This window comes from Nerophis ophidion, linkage group LG04 (assembly GCF_033978795.1).
Source record: "Nerophis ophidion isolate RoL-2023_Sa linkage group LG04, RoL_Noph_v1.0, whole genome shotgun sequence".
Taxonomy (NCBI): Eukaryota; Metazoa; Chordata; class Actinopteri; order Syngnathiformes; family Syngnathidae; genus Nerophis; species Nerophis ophidion.
This window is the reverse complement of record NC_084614.1, coordinates 8877965-8899474: the sequence shown is the minus strand read 5'-3', so window position 1 is coordinate 8899474 and position 21510 is coordinate 8877965. Positions and strand designations below refer to the sequence as shown.

The 21510-nt window shown below is 42.3% G+C and overlaps 1 protein-coding gene across 2 annotated transcripts; it reads right to left on the bottom strand.

Moving 5' to 3' along the window:
• Positions 1-5506: 5506 nt before the first annotated feature.
• LOC133550858 (uncharacterized) lies at positions 5507-19090 on the bottom strand. Of its 2 annotated transcripts, XM_061896944.1 has the most exons (5): positions 18956-19079; positions 15641-15782; positions 13627-14034; positions 8321-8390; positions 5507-8249 (listed from the first exon to the last, which is right to left on the bottom strand). In XM_061896944.1, the coding sequence occupies exons 3-5, from the start codon at positions 13909-13911 to the stop codon at positions 5773-5775; spliced, it is 2832 nt and encodes a 943-aa protein (XP_061752928.1). In that variant the 5' UTR covers positions 13912-14034; positions 15641-15782; positions 18956-19079; the 3' UTR covers positions 5507-5772. The 2 variants fall into 2 exon arrangements, with proteins under 2 accessions (XP_061752928.1, XP_061752929.1); XM_061896945.1 differs by lacking the exon at positions 15641-15782 and having other exon boundaries at positions 18956-19090.
• Between the last annotated feature and the right edge of the window lie 2420 nt (positions 19091-21510).

Below are 21510 nucleotides of genomic sequence, written 5' to 3'. Positions count from 1 at the left end.
AAATATCATGCAAAAGCGCAGATTCCAATCATTGAAATATGTTGTATAGTTCAAGACTTATGGTCATTTGAAAACATCACTGCACATCATAATGGCAGCTACACTTTCCATCTTAAAGATGTAAAAACAAAAATATTTGGGAATGTCTGTCGAGCCGGATTGAAAAGCTTAACGGGCCGCATGTGTTTGTTTACATCACTTTTTCAATGTATCTTTGCTATTCGGGCTTATTGGACCCTGATTAGAATAAGAAATAAAAATCATCTTCTGATATGATGTACTTAGTCCATAAGTACACAAACGTGTACGTCATGTGGCATGCTAATTCAAATTTTTACACTTTTTTTCCAAATTCCATTGTATGTTAAACTCTTCTGACACCACCAGATGGCAGTATAAGAGTCCACATAAGTGGCCATGAGACCCAAATTCAGTAGTGTGCACAATTTTGGAAATAAGAGCTAAAAGGTGCTGTGCCAACAAAGCATTTTTAAAGAGGCTTGTTATTATAGGTCTTTCTTTTTTTTTATTTTAATAAAAAAAAGTTATCAAAAATGTTATTACCACCAATATTACACTATTGGTGGGAATTACTGTGTTCTGAAAAAAATGTTTGTATTGTTATTTGAAGTTAAAGTTCAAGTACCAATGATTGTCACACACACACTAGGTGTGGCGAAATTATTCTCTGCATATGACCCATCGCCCTTGATCATCCATTTGGAGGTGAGGGGAGCAGTGAGAAGCAGCGGTGGCCACGCCCGGGAATCATTTTTGGTGATTTAACCCCCAATTCCAACCCTTGATGCTGAGTGCCAATGTTAATATTATATCCATCCATTTTCCTCCTCTTATCCGAGGTCGGGTCGCGGGGGCAGCAGCCTAAACGGAGACGCCCAGGCTTCCCTCCCCCCAGCCACTTCAACCAGCTCCACCCGGGGGGAATCCCGAGGCATTCCCGGACCAGCTGGGAGACATAAACTGTGTCCCAATTCAGGGTCTGCATCCTTGGAAGGACCCAGCCCATGCGTGTCGACAAAGTGTGGGTCCTGGCGAGGGTCCTCCAGCAGCGGCTTGAGCGATATGAATCATTTGCAATTTGCACGTCAAGGCAGAGGACATGAATCACAACGAATACAGTTTCAGTACATGACTTTATTCATTTGAGTCTGTTGTAAAAATAATGTTTTTTAAATGATCATCCAAACTGGTATTATCAGTGTTTTGTGTCATTTATTTTTGGTCATTTGTTGTCCAAGTCCTCCTCCTTGATTATTCTGCACAGCAACACGAACAGGAAAGTTAAGCATAATAAACAATTTCAAATAACATGCAAATGCACGCAAAAAAACATTCACCCATCTTCTTCCGCTTATCCGAGGTCGGGTCGTGGGGGCAGCAGCCTAAGAAGGGAAGCCCAGACTTTCCTCTCCCCAGCCACTTCGTCCAGCTCTTCCCGGGGGATCCCGAGGCGTTCCCAAGTCAGCCGGGAGACATAGTCTTGCGGACGTGTCCTGGGTCTTCCCCGTGGCCTCCTATCGGTCGGACGTGCCCTAAACACCTCCATAGGGAGGCGTTCGGGTGGCATCCTGACCAGATGACTGAACCACCTCATCTGGCTCCTCTCCATGTGGAGGAGCAGCGGCTTTACTTTGAGCTCCTCCTGGATGACTAAGTTGTCTTACCTCAATCATAGTATACTGTGACAGGTGGCCACAATTATATTAGTGAATGAGGTAGAATAACTCCACAACAAATCCCACAATAGCTCAATGGTTAAGACTGTGTACACTCAGTCAGTAGTACTGGGTTCAAATTAGAAAATAAGAGATTTTTGTTTTACCTCTATCATAGTTTAATGATTGCATTTGTATATGAGCAAAATTTTTGCCTCAAAAATACCCACAACAGCACAATGGTTGGAACTGCTGCCTCTCCCTCAGAACAAGTAGTTTCAAATATACTACTTTAAAGATATATTTTTTTGCTTCCCCTCTATCATATTTCACATATTACGTTTGTATATGACAAAAAAATCAAATGCCAACAACACCCGGGATAGCTCAATGGTTAAGACTGCGCCCTGTCAGTACCAATAGGTTAATATCAACAACTTAAAAGATGTGCTATCTTGTTTCAAATATCATAGTTCATTGATTGTATTTGTATATGAGCTAAAATCTTGACTAAGCAAGACAAAGGATGGTTCAATAGTTAAGACTGCTCCCTCTCACTCAGTACCAGTAGGTTGAAATCAACAATTTTGTTGTTTCACCTCTATCATAGTTCACTGGTAGCATTTGCATATGAGCAAAAATGTAGTCTCGACAACACCGAGGAGAACTCAATGGTTAAGACTGCTACCTTTCACTCCATACTAATATGTTCAAATCAGCGACCGAGAAGATCTAGCTTTTGTCTCACCTCTATCATAGTTCACTGATTGCAATTGAATATGAGCAACAACCAAGATAGGTCAATGGTTGAAACGGCTTCCTCTCCCTCAGAGCAGGTAGGTTCAAACACACAACTTTGAAGATCTTTTTTTTTTTGCTTCACCTCTATCATAGCCCACTTTTACATTTGTATATGACCGTTAATTCAAAGCTCAGCATGACCCAGGATAACTCAATGGTTAAGATTGCTCCCTTTCACTCAGGACCAGTAGGTTCAAAACAACAACTTGGAAGAGATAGTATTTTGCTTCAAATCCATCATAGTTCATTGATTGCATTTGTATATGAGCTCAAATCTTTCTGAAGCAAGACACGGGATAGCTCAATATTTAAATTTGCTCCCTCTCACTCAGTTCCAGTATGATCAAATCAACAACTTAGAAGATGTGGTATTTTGTTTTACCAATATCATAGTTCACTGATTATATTTTTATATGACCTAAAATCACACCATAACAAGACCTTGAATAAGTTCAATGGCTACTACTGCTACCCTATCGCTCAGTACTAGTGGGTTCAAATACATTATGCGGAAACTCTAGTTTTTTGTTTCAGCTTTATCATAGTTCAATGATTGCATTTGTATATGAGCGAAAATCACGTCTTGATGGGTCCCAGGATAGCTCAATGGTCAACACTGTGGGCTCCGAGTACAGGGGTGCCGGGTTCAAACCCCGAACAGGTTATCAGTCATTTAGTTGTATGGCGTCAAAACGACATGCATTGTGGGGTGTTTCATTATGTGCCAACTCTTAATTAACATATAGTTGAAATATTAAGTCAGTGCTAAAGATAATAATAATAAATAAGTAGTCAATGATGCCACATCAGGGGTTACCTGAGTGAGTGTGTGTGTGTAATTCCTGAGGTGGGGGGAAGACAGGAGTAGAAAGTGAGCTCACCTGGGTACGATTAAAATAATATAAATTGTAATTGGATATAAAAAAAAATGATCGAATAGTTATTTTATGTTAACAGTACACAGCCAAAACATGTCACCTTGATATCACAGTTCAGTAAATTACTGATCAACACAGCCAGGATTTAAACACACCACCCTTCGTTCCGAGTCAGCAGTGTTTACCACTGGGCTATCTTGGGTCTTGCAAAGAAAAGATTTTGTTCCATACTCAAATGTAATCAAGGACTCCTGGCTCAGTAAAGTATGATGAGGTGGAAGAAAATACAAGCAGCCAGAGTGGAGTTGGAACCAAGGCCCCGTCATTCCTAGTCAATAGTCTTAACCACTGGGCTATCCTGGGTCTTGTGTAGGTTAAATGTATCGGAGAGTGTGAGAGCGTGGTTTCTGAGCTGGGTTGTAACAGGAGTAGAAAGGTAATATTTGAGGGCGTTGACCACTGAGCTCCTTGGGGTTAATAATAAAAATAGGTTAATTGTAATTAGTTAAAAAAAAAAAGGCATAAAAATAAGTTAACTAGAAATTTAACTGAGATTTGAACCAAGTACTCCTTAATGAGAAATAGATGAACCTGTGGTCCACTTGTCTCTGTTTTATACTACTATATACCACGCTCTACACATATTGACTACTATGCAATGTTTTTATAGCTTTAAAAAAATTAGTAAATAAAAATGCGGCAGTTTCCTTTGACTTATTTTCCAGACCAGTCGCTGAAGCCTCTTCTGCATGTGCATAAAAAACGGCCCCAACACGGATGGCTCACAATTGCAAATCCGTTCTGATTGTTCACTTAAAGGAGCCGTTCAAAAGACTTGGTTCTTTCGCGATGGTCAGATCTCTACAGGATCCATTCATCCATTCATTTTCTACCGCTTGTCCCTTTTGGCGGCGGGTAGGGGGCTGGAGCCTATCTCAGCTGCATTCAGACGAAAGACAGGGTACACCCTGGACAAGTCGCCACCTCATCGTAGTGCCAACACATAGAGACATCCATCCATCCATCCATCCTCTTCAGCTTATCCGAGGTCGGGTCACGTTGGCAGCAGCCTAAGCGGGGAAGCCCAGACTTCCCTCTCCCCAGCCACTTCGTCCAGCTCCTACCGGGGGATCCCGAGGCGTTCCCAGGCCAGCCGGGAGACATAGTCTTCCCAACGTGTCCAGGGTTTCCCCCGTGGCCTCCTACCGGTCGGACGTGCCGGAAACACCTCCCGAGGGAGGCGTTCGGGTGGCATCCTGACCAGATGCCCGAACCACCTCATCTGGCTCCTCTCCATGTGGAGGAACAGCGGCTTTATTTTGAGCTCCTCCCGGATGACAGAGCTTCTCACCCTATCGCTAAGGGAGAGCCCCGTCACCCGGCGGAGGAAACTCATTTCGGCCGCTTGTATCCGTGATCCTGTCCTTTCGGTCATGACCCAAAGCTCATGACCATAGGTGAGGATGAGAACGTAGATTGACCGGTAAATTGAGAGATTTGCCTTCCGGCTCAGCTCCTTCTTCACGACAACAGATCGATACAGCGTCCGCATTACTGAAGACTCTGCACCGATCCGCCTGTCGATCTCACGATCCACTCTTCCCTCACTCGTGAACAAGACTCCGAGGTACGGTACTTGAACTCCTCCACTTGGGACAAGATCTCCTCCCCAACCCGGAGATGGCACTCCACCCTTTTCCGGGCGAGAACCATGGACTCGGACTTAGAGGTGCTGATTCTCATCCCAGTCGCTTCACACTCGGATGCGAAACGATCCAATGAGAGCTGAAGATCCTGTCCAGACGAAGCCATCAGGACCACATCATCTGCAAACAGCAGAGATCTAGTCCTGCAGCCACCAAACCAGATACCCTCAACGCCCTGACTGCGCCTAGAAATTCTGTCCATAAAAGTTATGAACAGAATCGGTGACAAAGGGCAGCCTTGACGGAGTCCAACCCTCAATGGAAACGGGTCCGACTTACTTCCGGCGATGCGGACCAAGCTCTGACACTGATCATACAGGGAGCGGACTGCCACAATAGAGACTGATACAATAAAGTGGAGCTCTGGTGAACTCAGTCACCCGCATTTGAGATGTGGTTGTAGTTTCTTGTTTAGTTTTCATCGTCTTACAAATGTATTGGCACATTGACCCAAAAAAACTTTAATTTTTGTGACCCAACATCATCTTGAGACACAAGAAAAAAAAATTAATATGCAAAAATAATATTTACAGATTTCTCTCCAGCTCTCATGATTATTAGCTGTCAAAATTTGAGAGAGCAGTATCATGATCAAAAATCAAACATCTGCAGAGATGCATTATAGAAGTCAGGAAAGTGTGACGTGTCAAAATCATACTAAAGACAAAAATTAAAATCCTGCGTTTAAAAAGAAAATTTGCTCACAAAGTGTTAAAGTTGGGTCGGCTGCTCCTCCTTTAAACTGCTTGCAGTAGCGGCTTGCGCATTCTGATTGGCGGGCTTTGCCATCTTGGACTTTACCGGGGCCCAAACCAGAGAGTACCCTGGCTTGATGCGAGGCAGCGCCAGCTTCAGCTTCAGCATCATTTGGGTGCTGTTGCAAAAGGCGTAATCCAGATTGGGGTCGGAGTTGTTGAGGACTATTTTCTGATAGACGATCTCGCAGCGTATGGCCTCCCGCCTCTCCAGCTTGGTTTGGTCGCTAATGCGCAGCAGCAGTTTGTCGACATCCGTCTGGGTTTTGCACGGCCCGCCGTTTTTTCGCACGGTGTCGGTGATGTAATCCAGATCCATGTTCTCCGGATAGGCTTTTTTCACAGGACGTCTCAGGTAGCTCTTTCCGGGTTTTAATGTCGTGTCGTCTTGGTTTTTAGCTGGCCCGCCACTAGAGTAGTCCGAGTTAGATGAGCTCAGGTCGTCGTCCTGCGAACTGCCCGACGTTGACAAGTCCTTGTGGGAGGAGGGCTTGAAGTCTTGCAGCATGTTGGAGGGATACTCGACTATCAGGGTGGAGAACTTGAAGCTTATCAGTTTGCGGTTGATATCGGTGGAAGGGACTTTGGAGTAGGTGCCTCCTGGCAGAAACATTTTAAGGTGCTCTTCGGTGACGCCAGCAATCACCTTTAAGAGCCGCTTTAATAAAACCCGAATGAGGTCCCGGTTTGTGTGCCACTCACCACAGAAATCATACACACCGGAAAAAAGTTTTTCCTGCATAGGGAATTGCAGGAAAACATTGGCAACTCCCTCAGGCTCCAGCAGAGTGGCCGGATCTTTGGACCAATCCAGGAACTTTTGGTAGAGACAGAGCAGGTACTGGCTGAAGAGGGAGTACTCCCCGTCGCTCTTCAGGAGCTGCCAGTAAGGGCCGACTATTTTGCAGTAGACAATGGCGAGCACGCACACGATGCTCTGGATGACGGAATCGCTGGCATCGGCAGCGACGCTCTCCAGAAGCACATTTGGGCATTGGTCGTTGTTGAGCGACAGCATGTCTAAGAAGAAGATTGCGACCTCTTTGTGATGGTGAGTGAGGGCGGCGGCTGCCTCGAAGTAGCTGCTGAACTGTGCCGCCGGCGCCCTGCAGAGCCTGGAAGGGTTGTTCTTCTCCTTGCAGAACGCCGCCCAGTGCTTCTTGTAGTTGAGCATGCTCGCGCTTTGGGGGCACAGGACGTCGCGGGCCATGTGAACGTAGCGTGAAGTTGCGCTCTCGGGCATGTTCACCATGTTCTTAAAGAGCGGGTTCCTGTCGCGGCCCAGCTGCTGCCCTGTCGACTGAGTAATTTCCTTCTCGAACTCCACGACGTGGTGCTCGACGGCGTTGTGCAAGTCCACGAGGAAATGGGCGTTTTGGTACAAAAACAAAAGAGGCGGGGCCAGGGAGACCTGTTCGCTGACCGAGTTGATCGCTTTCTCAAATTCTTCCATGGCCGGACAATTCTTGCATGCAAGCGTATACTGATTTTTCTGGAGCTCCAATGAAATGTTTTTGCAGTCTTCGGTTTGCCCGTGGAACACAGTTGCTAGTTTTTGAACGGACAGCAGCATCACGTCCAACAGAGACGGCAGGGCATCGTCTTGGTTTTCAGGTTCCCCCCCGCTGTCGGACGCGCCCAAGCCGTCCTCATTTTCGTCACCGGGTGACGCTTGTTGACGCATCCTCTTAGACGGGACAGGAGAAATGTCATGGGGGTCATTTTCCTCCTTGACCTTCATTTGTTCACCATGCAATCGTTTTTTCATGCGTCTCTTTAACATCATTTCCAAGGCGACGCTTCTCGACTTCACCAGGTCAAATGGACGTTGAAGAACATTTTCCATGGCAACGTTCTTCCTCTGACTTCTCGTTTCAGAATTCACATATGACATTATCTTTTTTATCTTACTTTTGAGGATTTTATACGCTTTCCGAGTTTTCCCATCTTTACAGAATTCTGGGTTGAAGTTTCTAAGCCAAGTGACCATATTGATGGGGGAAATCTTTTCCCTGGCCGCAAAGTTGCTCAATTCCAGAATCAAGCCATTTGTCACTTCGATGGATTTTGCCCGCTCGGAAAAGTCTTTCATTTTCAAAAGATGCTGCCGTTCGACACCGATGCTGTCGCATATGGGGCCGACAAAGTTCAAGTTGATGTGCGATTCCAGGAACGTCAGCCTGGCTTCAGCTTCCAAACTCAACATCGTCGTAGAGGCTCTTTCAATCAGTCGCCGGAAGTCTGCTGACCGGTGAGCCGGGAAAATCCTTTTCAACCAATCAATGACGGCGATCCATGAGAAATTATGGTCCTCCTTAATTAGTCCCACTTGAATCATTAGTCTGTTTTTGCAAAGGTCTTTATCGAGGTCCAACCCTTCTCCTGACTGAGGGCCAACGAAGTCTGCAACCAGCTTCCAATAATACTCATCTCCTGAAAGCGACATTGTCTAAATTGACATAGGCCATATTGGTACAAAAATGGCTGAATGTCTTTGTACTTACGTAAATTAGCTTCAGTTACAGCCGCTTTCCCATCTTCAGAGTCAATCAACTTCTCCATTGCCGGATGTTGCTGGAGACAAACACAGAAATTACTTAGTTGTTACCCAACTGAAGACAATGTAAACAATATTGATAGTATTTTCACAAATGATTTGGATGATAATATTACAATACTGATAACTGACATCTGTGATCATCCACCAGTTTTCACAATCAGTGACGGAACCTACAAGAAGAGGAACATGAATGGGGAAAAAAATACATTTCGAGGACTATGCACGGAGAAAAGTATGACTGCTTTTGAGATAACAACGTTGGGACTATGTGTACAGTGAAAATAATGGCGATCATAGGGCCGTGGCCATAGGTCAACGTGTTTCTCAGCTGTCTAACCCCACTTTCCCACCAGTCTGGAGCTTAAGTGCAAAAATTATGACTATAAACTGTATTTTCATTTGTCCTTTAATTTTATTTACAGTTTAGCTAATACAAATATACATTATTTCTAATAATTTAGTTAGAATTTACTTAGTTTAGCACTGCATAATTGTATGCAGTATATTTGTATTTTTTTTCTAATCAGCTTGACCTAAGCCTTAGTTGTATATATTAATTATAATTATATATTAATCCTTATGACTAACCCATGCTTACAGTTTACAAAATTGTCAAATTAAAGCAAGTTCGATACACTTATAGAATACAATTAAAATAATTACTAATTACTAATTTAATGTTAATATTTAAGTTGGCCCAAAGTCTCTCATTAGTGGAAAATATGGGCCCTGATCCATTGATGTAGATGAAGTATATAGCAAATTTTTTTAAATACTTTCATGTTGGTTGAGGAGTTCCGGTTTGGTGGCTGCAGGATTAGGTCTCTGCTTTTTGCAGATGATGTGGTCCTGATGGCTTCATCTGGCCAGGATCTTCAGCTCTCACTGGATCGGTTTACAGCAGAGTGTGAAGCGACTGGGATGAGAATCGGCACCTCCAAGTCAGAGTCCATGGTTCTCGCCCGGAAAAGGGTGAAGAGCCATCTCGTGGTTGGGGAGGAGACCCTGCCCCAAGTGGAAGAGTTCAAGTACCGTACCTCAGAGTCTTGTTCACGAGTGAGGGAAGAGTGGATCGTGAGATCGACAGGCGGATCGGTGCAGAGTCTTCAGTAATGCGGACGCTGTATCGATCCGTTGTGGTGAAAAAGGAGCTGAGCCGGAAGGCAAATCTCTCGATTTACCGGTCGATCTACGTTCCCATCCTCACCTATGGTCATGAGCTTTGGGTTATGACCGAAATGACAAGATCACGAGTTTAAGCGACCAAAATGAGTTTCCTCCGCCGCGTGGCAGGGCTCTCCCTTGGAGATAGGGTGAGAACTAAGTCATCCAGGAGGAGCTCAAAGTAAAGCCGCTGCTCCTCCACATAGAGAGGAGCCAGATGAGGTGGTTCGGGCATCTGGTCAGGATGCCACCAGAACGCCTCCCTAGGGAGGTGTTTCGAGCACGTCCGACCAGTAGGAAGCCACGGGGAAGACCCAGGACATGTTGGGAAGACTCTATCTCCAGGCTGGCCTGGGAACGCCTCGGGATCCCCCGGGAAGAGCTGGACGAAGTGGCTGGGAAGAGGGAAGTCTGGGCTTCCCTGCTTAGGCTGCTGCCCCCGTGACCTGACCTCGGATAAGCGGAAGAAGATGGATGGATGGATGGACTTTCATGATGCTTTATGACAAACATTGTCCATGGAAACAAGGAGAACAATCAACCATGGATGCAAAAGAACTGAAAAATTCTTGCAGCAAGAAGAATAGATGATATAAAACATTTATAACACAAACAAAGTACAAAACGTATAAGAACAAGCATACTACAAAACAAAGAAAAGGGGCATCTTGAATAGTAACATTAAAATTGATGCAAGGAAAAATCTTATTAGACTGAAACATTAAGATGATAAACAAACATTTATTTCTTAAATAAAAAGAGATGCTTAAATATCTGTATGAATCTGTAATAATGTTTTTCACATCAATAATGTAATATTTTGTTACATTTGTATGAGTTCAGGTTAAAAAGTAGTTAAAACCTTTCATGTTTCCTAATAATGTAACATATAATATATTATCATACATTATAAAACATTTTTCTTAGAATAAAAATAAATATCTGATTGACTTATGACTTCAAAAGAAAGTTATCCATTAAATTTTACATTGTTTAATGATAACTATATATTTTACGGTTGAAAAAAAACTAAACATAGACCAAATGCCAGAATTGTACCCTAAAAAAGGCTAACATTTGTTCTATTTAAAACTTCTTAAGGCCCAAGCTGTTTGTTTACATGCCTACAAACTAAGAATCATCTTTTGATATGATGTACTTAGTCCATAAGTACACAAACGTGTACTTCATGTTTAGTGACATGCTAATTCTTATTTTTACACTTCCCCCCCCAAATTCCATTGTATGTTATACTCTTCTGAGACCACCAGATGGCTGTATAATTGTCCACATAAGTGGCCATATGACCCCAATTCAGTAGTGTACACAATTTTGGAAATAAGAGCTAAAAGGTGCTGTCCACGCATGTGGCCACTAAGCCTTTTTGTATCTGCACTGCAACTTTTCCCCATAAATATGGGATAAATAAAGTCTATCCTATCGGTTAGCTGATTGGAGAGCTAGCTTGCACAGCTAGCGGGTCCATGACGAGTGGCTTCTGTTTTGTTTGATCAGCTGTTTCACTGCCGTGTTACAGACGCCGTTTGGAAACAATTAAGGTGTGTAAAAAAACAATTACAAAATCATTCTGCGTAAATACCTTATTTTAAAAAGTATACATCTGTGGATTATAATCCGGTGCTGCTAATATTAGTTATTAGCTTTTAATTTTCCTGAAGGAACTCACCTGAAGGAATCAATAAAGTACTATCTATCTATCTATATGTGGGGAACATTTTTTATTCAAAAATTTAGTGGGTGTGGCTTATTAACAGGCGCGCTATATAGTCTGGTATGGTATTAGTCATTGCTCATTTTGGGTAATAAAACATATGTTTTGTTGTAAACCATCCTAAATGTTAGAAAACCTACTGTTTATATTAAACATACTCCACTGATGAGAGTATTTTGCAAGCGCCGTTTTGTCCTAATTTTGGCGGTCTTCGAACTCACGTTAGTTCGTAAAATTTTACAAAGACGTGTTTTATGCCACTACTTTGTCTGGTTTTGTCCACCAAACGTTTTGTTCTGTGCCAAATGCACAAAGGTGAGTTTTGTTGATGTTATTGGCTTGTGTGGAGTGCTAATCAGGCCTATTTGGTCACTGCACTGACTCACTGCAAACTAATCAATGCTAACATGCTAATTAGGCTAACTGTGTGTACATATTGCATCATTATGCCACTGTGTGTAGGTATATTTGAGCTCATTTCATTTCCTTTACTTATGTCCTCTTATATTTGCATGTCTCATGACACATTATCTGTATGTAATATTGGCCGCATATCTGATTATGTTTTTGTGCCACGATGTTACAGACCACAGTAAACGTTACCATTTTGTTCCAGACCACAGCAAAAGTTGCCCAGTTGGCAAAGATTGTAATAATTTGATTAGAAGATGTTTCCCTTAACTTGGACACAACATTTATACATTTGGCCATTCTAAGACAGTCATTTCCAGGAGTTATCTCACCTTCTGACATGTTTTACTAATGTTTTCCAATGTTGTAAAAATGCGTAGAATAAATGTTACATTTCAACATTTCTGTCAACAAAGATTTGCTTCAGCCTGCGACACACAGTCATTTTGATAGTAGGCTAATACAGCAAATATAGACACTTACATAATGTGTTGTCTTCATTATAACACTTATATAAAATGTTTAAAGTCATTTTGATAGTAGGCTAAAGTAACTAATATAGACACATCATGTGTTGCCTTCATTATAACACTTATATAGGACTTTTAAAGTCATTTTGATAGTAGGCTAATATAGACACTTATATTATGTGTTGTCTTCATTATAACACTTATATGTTTAAAGTATTTTGATAGTAGGCTAATACAGCTAATATAGACACATCAGGTGGTGTTTTCATTATAACACTTATATAGGACTTTTAAAGTCATTTTGATAGTAGGCTAATACAGATAATATAGACACATCATGTGCTGTCTTCATTATAACACGTTAAGACTTTTAAAGTCAATTTGATATTAGGCTAATACAGCTAATATTAACACTTACATCATGTGTTGTCTTCATTATAACACTTACGTAAGACTTTTAAAGTCATTTTGATAGTAGGCTAATATAACTAATATAAACACTTACATAATGTGTTGTCTTCATTATAAGACTTATACAAGACTTTTAAAGTTGTTTTGAAAGTAGGCTAATATAGACACTTACATCATGTGTTGTCTTCAGTATAACACTTAAGACTTTTAATGTCATTTTGATAGTAGGCTAATATAGACACTTACATCATGTGTTGTCTTCATAACAACACTTATATAAGACTTTTAAAGTGATTTTGATAGTAGGCTAATATAACTAATATAGACACTTACATAATGTGTTGTCTTCATTATAAGACTTATACAAGACTTTTAAAGTCGTTTTGATAGTAGGCTAACATAGACACTTACATTATGTGTTGTCTAAGACATTTAAAGTCATTTTGATAGTAGGCTAATATAACTAATATAGACACTTACATAATGTGTTGTCTTCATTATGAGACTTACATAAGACTTTTAAAGTCATTTTGATAGTAGGCTAATATACCTACTATATACATATCATTTGCTGTATTCATTTTAACACTTATATAAGACGTTTAAAGTCATTTTGATAGTAGGCTAATATAGGTCATATAGACACATCAGGTGTTGTCTTCATTATAACACGTATATAAGACTTTTAAAGTAATTTTGATAGTAGGCTAACATAGCTAATGTAGACACTTACATCATGTGTTGTCTTCATTATAACACTTATATGTTTAAACTCATTTTGATAGTAGGCTAATACAGCTAACATAGACACTTACATTATGTGTTGTCTTGATTATAACACTTACATAAGACTTTTAAAGTAATTTGGATAGTAGGCTAATATAACTAATACAGACACTTGTTTTTAACTTTTTGCGGTTCCAGACAGACTTTTTGTTGTTGTACTTTTGGTCTAATATGGCTCTCTTAAAATGTTAAGAGTGGTTTGCCGACCCCTGTCCTAGCATGAGCTACTAGCACTGGCGCCATGCTTTTATTCGACAACAACAAACACATACTTACAATGTCCGTCCTTGGAATGTTGACTGATGGGATGGCCGAATCTTTCAGCATAATACTCGTGGCCTGAGTTGAACTGGTAAATTCAAAATAGTCCTCGGGTAAAAAATGCCGAGAACAAATGATCTTCTTATTCAGTCTTTGGAGCGAAGTCGCCGGGTCCAAGTTGACAGCCAGCAACCACCGTCTCAGTCGGTCCGGAAATTTCATTGGCAACGAGTGGAATTTCAACGAGGACCAATTTTTCAGCTTTTCACCACACCCTCGTACGAGACACGAGCGTGGCATGATAGATGATCGCAGAAGCTCGGTTACCTCTCGCTAATGAGTGTGAATTAAGTATTGTTGGCGGGGTTTAGATGCATTTTTAAAATGGCAGAATGGTCAACTCCCGTTAGAACTGTTAGCCACCTGCAACGAGACAATTAATACAGATTAGATTGCACAACAACAACAACAAAAAAATACCCCTGCCCTCTAAAGTACAGTTCTCCTTTAACTAACCGGGCGAACATACGTCTAAATAAATCTTGTAGCGTACCCCAGGGATCAACGCCAGAACCAATATTGTTGTAGATCTTTACAAAGGATGTTTGTTCAGTTACAAAGGACTTAGTATTATTTGCGGAGGACGCAATGGCATTTTGTCAGGGAGCGAACTCACAAGAAAATAACAGATTAAATCCATCCATCCATCTTGAACCGCTTATCCAGGGGACAAAAGCTCCCAGAGACCCCCAGACTTCCCTCTCCAGAGCAACATTAGCCACTTACTACTGGGGAACCCCGAAGCGTTCCCAGGCCAGAGAGAAGATGTAATCCCCCTCATCTGGTCCTTGGCCTGCCGAGGGGTCTCCTCCCAGTGGGACGTGCAACAAGGACTGCCCTAGGAACTCGCTGGTGAGGCATCATACGAGATGCCCGAACAACCGAAGCTGGTTCCTATCCAAACGAAGGACCAGCGGCTCTAGTACGAGTCTCTCTCGGGTGACTGAACTCCTCACCCTATCTCTAAGGGACGAGACTGAACTTCTCACCCCATCTCTAAGGGACGAGACTGAACTTCTCACCCCATCTCTAAGGGACGGGACTGAACTTCTCACCCCATCTCTAAGGGACGGGACTGAACTTCTCACCCCATCTCTAAGGGACGAGACTGAACTTCTCACCCCATCTCTAAGGGACGAGACTGAACTTCTCACCCCATCTCTAAGGGACGAGACTGAAATTCTCACCCCATCTCTAAGGGACGAGACTGAACATCTCCCCCCCATCTCTAAGGGACGAGACTGAACTTCTCACCCCATCTCTAAGGGACGAGACTGAACTTCTCACCCCATCTCTAAGGGACGAGACTGAACTTCTCACCCCATCTCTAAGGGACGAGACTGAACTTCTCACCCCATCTCTAAGGGACGAGACTGGACTTCTCACCCTATCTCTAAAGGGACGAGACTGGACTTCTCACCCTATCTCTAAAGGGACGAGACTGGACTTCTCACCCTATCTCTAAGGGACGAGACTGAACTTCTCACCCCATCTCTAAGGGACGAGACTGAACTTCTCACCCCATCTCTAAGGGACGAGACTGAACTTCTCACCCCATCTCTAAGGGACGAGACTGAACTTCTCACCCCATCTCTAAGGGACGAAACTGAACTTCTCACCCTATCTCTAAGGGACGAAACTGAACTTCTCACCCTATCTCTAAGGGACGAAACTGAACTTCTCACCCTATCTCTAAGGGAGATGCCAGCCACCCTTCTGAGGAAACTAATTTCAGCCGCTTGTATCCACGATCTTATTCTTTCGGTCATGACCCACATTTCATGACCATAGGTGAGATTAGGAAGGTAAATAGCTCGGTAGACCGAGAGCTTTGCCTTCTGGCTTTCGTCACAACAGTGCGGCATAGAGACTGCTATACTGCCCCACCTGCTCCGATTCTCCGGCGGATTTCTTTCTCCATCTTTCCCTCACTTGTGAACAAGACCCCGAGATACTTAAACTCCTCTACCTGGACTGTACAAACTGTCGGTTTCCTGCTGAGAACCATGGCTTCAGATTTGGAGATGCTGATCCTCATTCCAGCCACTGAACACTCCGATCCAGTGAGAGCTGAGGATCACGAACCGAAGGTGCCATCAGGACCATGTCATCTGCAAACAGCAGTGATGCAACCTTTAGACCCCCCGAGATGTATACCGTCTCCGCCATGGTCACGAATCTGCCTAGAAATCCTGTCCATGAAAATCACAAACAGGATAGGTGCCAGAGTGCAGCCTTGGCGGAGACCAACCCCCACTGGAAACGGATGCGACTTACATCCAAGCACCCGGACACAACTCTCGCTTTGGTTGTACAGTGATTGGATGGCCTTCAGCAGGTACCCCTCACCTTGTACTCCCTCAGCACCTCACACAAGATCTTTCGGGGGACCCGGTCATATGCCTTCTCCAAACCCACAAAGCCCATGTAGACTAGATAGGCTTACTCCCAGGCCTTCTCCAGGATTCCCACAAGAGTAAAGAGCTGGTCAGTTGTTCCACGACCAGGACGGAATCCACATTGCTCCTCTTGAATCTGAGGTTAGACTATCGGCCGGACCCTCCTTTCCAGTACCTTGGCGTATACTTTCCCAGGGAGGCTGAGTAGTGTGATACCCCTGTAATTAGCACACACCCTCTGGTCCTCCATTTTGAATAGGGGAACCACCACCCCAGTCTGACACTCCCTCAGCACTGTCCCAGACTTCCATGCAATGTTGAAAAGGCGTATCAACCAAGACAGCCCCGGATTAAAGTGACAAAAAAATGCTATTCGGTAACAAAAACCATACAAATAGAGTAGTCATTGAAAAGGTAAACAAATATAATATTTGGGTGTAATAGACGATAAAATGAACTGGAAATCTCATATGAAAATACACATAAGGTGAAATGCATCAATTATGACCAAAAATTACTCATTATTCTCTGCTGCCTGCTAATTTTAACAAATCATATACCATAAAGAATCGTACATAACGTTGGCTAACCCTTTAAAGGCCTACTGAAAGCCACTACTAGCGACCACGCAGTCTGATATATCAATGATGAAATATTAACATCGCAACACATGCCAATACGGCCTTTTTAGTTTACTAAATTGCAATTTTAAATTTCCCGCGATGTGTCCTGTTGAAAACGTAGCGTGCTTGTGACGTTATTGGTTGTAGCGGACATGTTAGCCCAGCACCACTTACGGCTAAAAGTCGTCTCTTTTCATCGCATAATGACACAGTGTTCTGGACATCTGTGTTGCTGAATCTGTTGCAATTTGTTCAATTAATAATGGAGACGTCAAAGAAGAATGCTGTTGGTGGAAAGTGGTGTATAGCAGCTGCAAAAAAAAACAGCCCGTGTTTCTTTGTTTGTTGTGAAGCTTTAATATGGAACAGAGCAGTCAAGCGAACATGGTTCCCTACCACATGTCAATCGGCAGGTTTCGGTGAGAAAATTGTGGTAATAAGTCGGCTCTTACTGTAAACATGAGCGGAGCTTGTCTCGTTCTTCCTGCAGCTGTCAAAGAGGCAGCTGCGACTTTCTTGGCTCCTCCATGGCTTCCCTCAGAGACACTGGCGGTCACTACACCCCTCCGACTGTCAGGTATGAGTATATAATATCACTAAAACACTAGAAACACAATAAGCAGATAAGGGATTTTCCAGAATTATCCTAGTAAATGTGTCTAATAACATCTTTTTTTTAACTTTTTTTTTTTTTTTTTTCCAAAATGGCGCTGCTGTAGTGGCTGCTGTAGGCAGGAGCTCTGTGCTCTTGTGTCATCCTTTTGTGTTTCCCTCTTGTTTTCATGTGTTATTATATTTTTTTGCATTTTGGTCCGGGACCCTTTGGGACTGTGTGACAAGGGGTGGCACTTTCGTGACCTCTGTGGTGCTTTTTTTTGTGGACTTCTGGATCTGCCTCCCGGGAGCCTTTTGGCCATGGAGACCAGCTGCTGGGTGTCTGCCACACCGGAGTCTGTTTGGAGGGACTGGAGGAGATGCGGATGAGGGGACAGGGCTGCGGAGCTAGCACTGAGCGCTGGGACGGAGAGGCTTCGCGGTGTCTCGACTGGGTGAGCAGGTGTCGGACACCTCAGTCACCTTGGACGTATCCTCGCTCATCCATGCGGACTGGACACTGGCTGAGAGTGGAGTCGACTGTCTTGGTTGCTTTGTTGGGTCTGCTCCTGTCTCTGGCCATGCTCCCTCCACCCCAGCGGACGATGGCGTGGAACACCGCAGAGGCCACCACAGTGGAGATGTTTCTTTTACTTTTTATTCATAGCTGTATGTAAAAGTTTCTGGTTGTATCTGCTGCTTTGTCTTTAATGTCCTCTGTGTTCTTTGATGTTTGATGTTTCCCTCTTACACACATGTAAGAGGGATGTGTTCTATGGCTATGAGTTGTTGTTTTGTTCCCTTGGCCTCAGTCTGCACCCCCACTCCAGGGCCCAGGCTAAGACCGATTTTTTTTATTTTATTTTAATCTTCTATTTTTTTTCTCCCATTCCCCCCTTGTTTACCTGTATCTCATCTTTTTTGTAAGGGGCGCTGGAAGTCGGCAGACCCGTCAGCGATCCAGTTCTGTCTCCCTGTAATGTTTGTCTGATCTTGAATGGGATTGTGCTGAAAATTGTAATTTTCCTGAAGGAACTCTCCTGACGGAATAAATAAAGTACTATCTAATCTAATCTAATCTAATCTGAATCGCTCCCACTGCCCTCGTCTTTTTTTTTCTTCTAGTCCTTCACTCTTACTATCCTCATCCACAAATCTTTCATCCTCGCTCAAATTAAAGGGGAAATTGTCGCTTTCTCGGTCCGAATTGCTCTTGCAGCTGGTGGCCATGATTATAAACAATATGGGAATGGAAGGAGCCCTACAACTAGTGACGCCACGCGCAAATTGTCTGCTACTTACGGTACAGGCAAGGCTTTTTTATTAGCACCAAAAGTTGCGAACTTTATCGTTGATGTTCTCTATTAAATCCTTTCAGCAAAAATATGGCAATATGGCGAAATGGTCAAGTATGACACATAGAATGGACCCGCTATCCCCGTTTAAATAAGAACATTTCATTTCAGTAGGCCTTTAAATAAGTCAGTCTTAGCTGAGTGTGCTAGCAACAGCGCGTTGTTGTTAGCCGCTCATGTTAGCATCAAAGACAACAGTCCAAACATCGAATATTGTCGAATCAGCGCTGCCGCCATCGTACAGTTTATGTTAAAAGGAAGAACACGCTGGCACGCCCAGTGTCTTTTAAAAAGGATAATATTGTAGTTTTACCTGAGTGATGCCCAACAACAACACCACCGCGGCACGTTTAAGCTCCGTCGCTGAACCGGAAGCAGAACGCCACACGGCGCGCACGGTGATTGGCCAATACGACGAAAGGCGGGTTTTACTTCAGTAGTTTCCACCAATCGCCTGGCGTGGATGACCAGAGACATGTTATAAGGGGAGGCAGCAAGGAGCGCAACTGCCTACTGGCGCTGACGAGACGCGGGGCCGCCATCTTGGAGTGGTGATCCGCTCCACTCATTGCAATTCATTTGGCAGGAGCAATGAACTGTCAGCGCATTTCATTCATCTTACCTCACTGAATACCACTCATTTTCACGCATTTTTTTTGTCATACGTGTAGTAATGATAAAGGACACATGTTTTGGCGTGTTTCATCATTCATAGTTTGCTTAAGAGTAATAGAATATTCTTATATGCCATAAATCAGTGGTTCTCAACCTTTTTTCAGTGATGTACCCCCTGTGAACATTTGGTTTTAATTCAAGTACCCCCTAATCAGAGCAAAGCATTTTTGGTTGAAAAAAAGAGATAAAGAAGTAAAATACAGCACTATGTAATCAGTTTCTGATGTATTAAATTGTATAACAGTGCAAAATATTGCGCATTTGTTGTGGTCTTTCTTGAACTATTTGGAAAAAAAAGATATAAAAATAACTAAAAACTTGTTGAAAAATAAACAAGTGATTCTATTATAAATAATGATTAATACACATAGATGTAATCATCAACTTGGGGATTATAATAATAATCCATCTGGATTCATCAACTTCATTCTAAACATTTCTTCACACAAAAATAAATCTTTAACATGAATATTTATGGAAAATATCCACAAACATTCTAGCTGTCAACACTGAATATTGCATTGCTGCATTTCTTTTCACAGTTTATGAACTTACATTCATATTTTGTTGAAGTGCTATTCAATAAATATATTTATAAAGGTTTGTTGCTATTTTTAGAATATTTTTTAAAAATCTCACGTACCCTTTGGCATACCTTCAATGACCCCCAGGGGTACGCGTACCCCCATTGAGAATATAATCCCAGAGAAGGTGGAAAAAAACGGTCAGCTATATTTAAGTTGAAGAAACAATATCAGTAGGTTATATATACATGCGTATATCCTACATAAACAATGTATGAATACATTAGATATCTATATATTTTAGGGACCTACAGTCTGTATCAGATAATTTATTCTATCTTGACACTTGGTATTGATATTTTGTATTACATTCTTCCCTTAAATGATAATGTTTACAGTGATTTTTTTTTATACGTATTTTTATACATGTTGCTTTGGATAAAAGCGACATACCAAAAACTTAAACACAAACATAAATGAAAACCTGAAAGTCTTTATATCAGCTAAAACCACCAATCTTTTTCGCTACATTCAGAATAAAACCAAATTCTGTCTTACCCAAAAATGTTAGCATTTGAATATTGTTACTTGAAGACTTATTCCTGGTTACAATTATACTGTTAAGAAAGTATTGTCTTATACTTTGTCTAAAATGAGAATGCATCATAATCAGTGGCGGCTGGTGAATTTTGTTTCAGGTGGGGGCTGAAAGTTTGTAAACCAAACCTGACAAAATAATGAAGACAAAATAGAACATTTCATAGGTTTGCAGAGAACTATACACCAACCCCGTTTCCATATGAGTTGGGAAATTGTGATGGATGTAAATATAAACGGAATACAATGATTTGCTAATCATTTTCAACCCATATTCAGTTGAATATGCTACAAAGACAACATATTTAATGGCCAAACTGATAAACATTTTTTTTGTTGCAAATAATCATTAACTTTAAAATTTGATGCCAGCAACACGTGACAAAGAAGTTGGGAAAGGTGGCAATAAATACTGATAAAGTTGAGGAATGCTCATCAAACACTTGTTTGGAACATCCCACAGGTGTGCAGGCTAATTTGGAATAGGTGGGTGCCATGATTGGGTATAAAAACAGCTTCCATGAAATGCTAAGTAATTCACAAACAAGGATGGGGCGAGGGTCACCAATTTGTAAGCAAATTGTCGAACAGTTTTAGAACAACATTTCTCAACGAGCTATTGCAAGGAATTTAGGGATTTTACCATCTACGGTCCGTAAAATCATCAAAAGGTTCAGAGAATCCGGAGAAATCCCTGCACGTAAGCGATGATATTACGGACCTTTGATCCCTCAGGCGGTACTGCATCAAAAACCGACATCAGTGTGTAAAGGATATCACCACATGGGCTCAGGAACACTTCATAAAACCACTGTCAGTAACTACAGTTGGTCGCTACATCTGTAAGTGCAAGTTAAAACCGTATTATGCAAAGCGAATGCCATTTATCAACAACACAGAGGAACGCCGCCGGCTTCGCTGGGCCTGAGCTCATTTAAGATGGACTGATGTAAAGAGGAAAAGTGTTTTGTGTTCTGACGAGTCCACATTTCAAATCATATTTGGAAACTGTGGATGTCCTGTCCTCCGGAACAAAGAGGAAAATAACCATCGGGATTGTTATAGGCGCAAA

Coding starts and splice junctions, on each gene's coding strand:
- LOC133550858 (XM_061896945.1), bottom strand. CDS start 13,911: ATGCCACGCTCGTGTCTCGTACGAGGGTGTGGTGAAAAGCTGAAAAAT. Junction 8,391..13,626: donor ACATTCCAAGGACGGACATT/GTAAGTATGTGT, acceptor GTTTGTCTCCAG/CAACATCCGGCAATGGAGAA. Junction 8,250..8,320: donor TGTAACTGAAGCTAATTTAC/GTAAGTACAAAG, acceptor TGTCGCTTTCAG/GAGATGAGTATTATTGGAAG.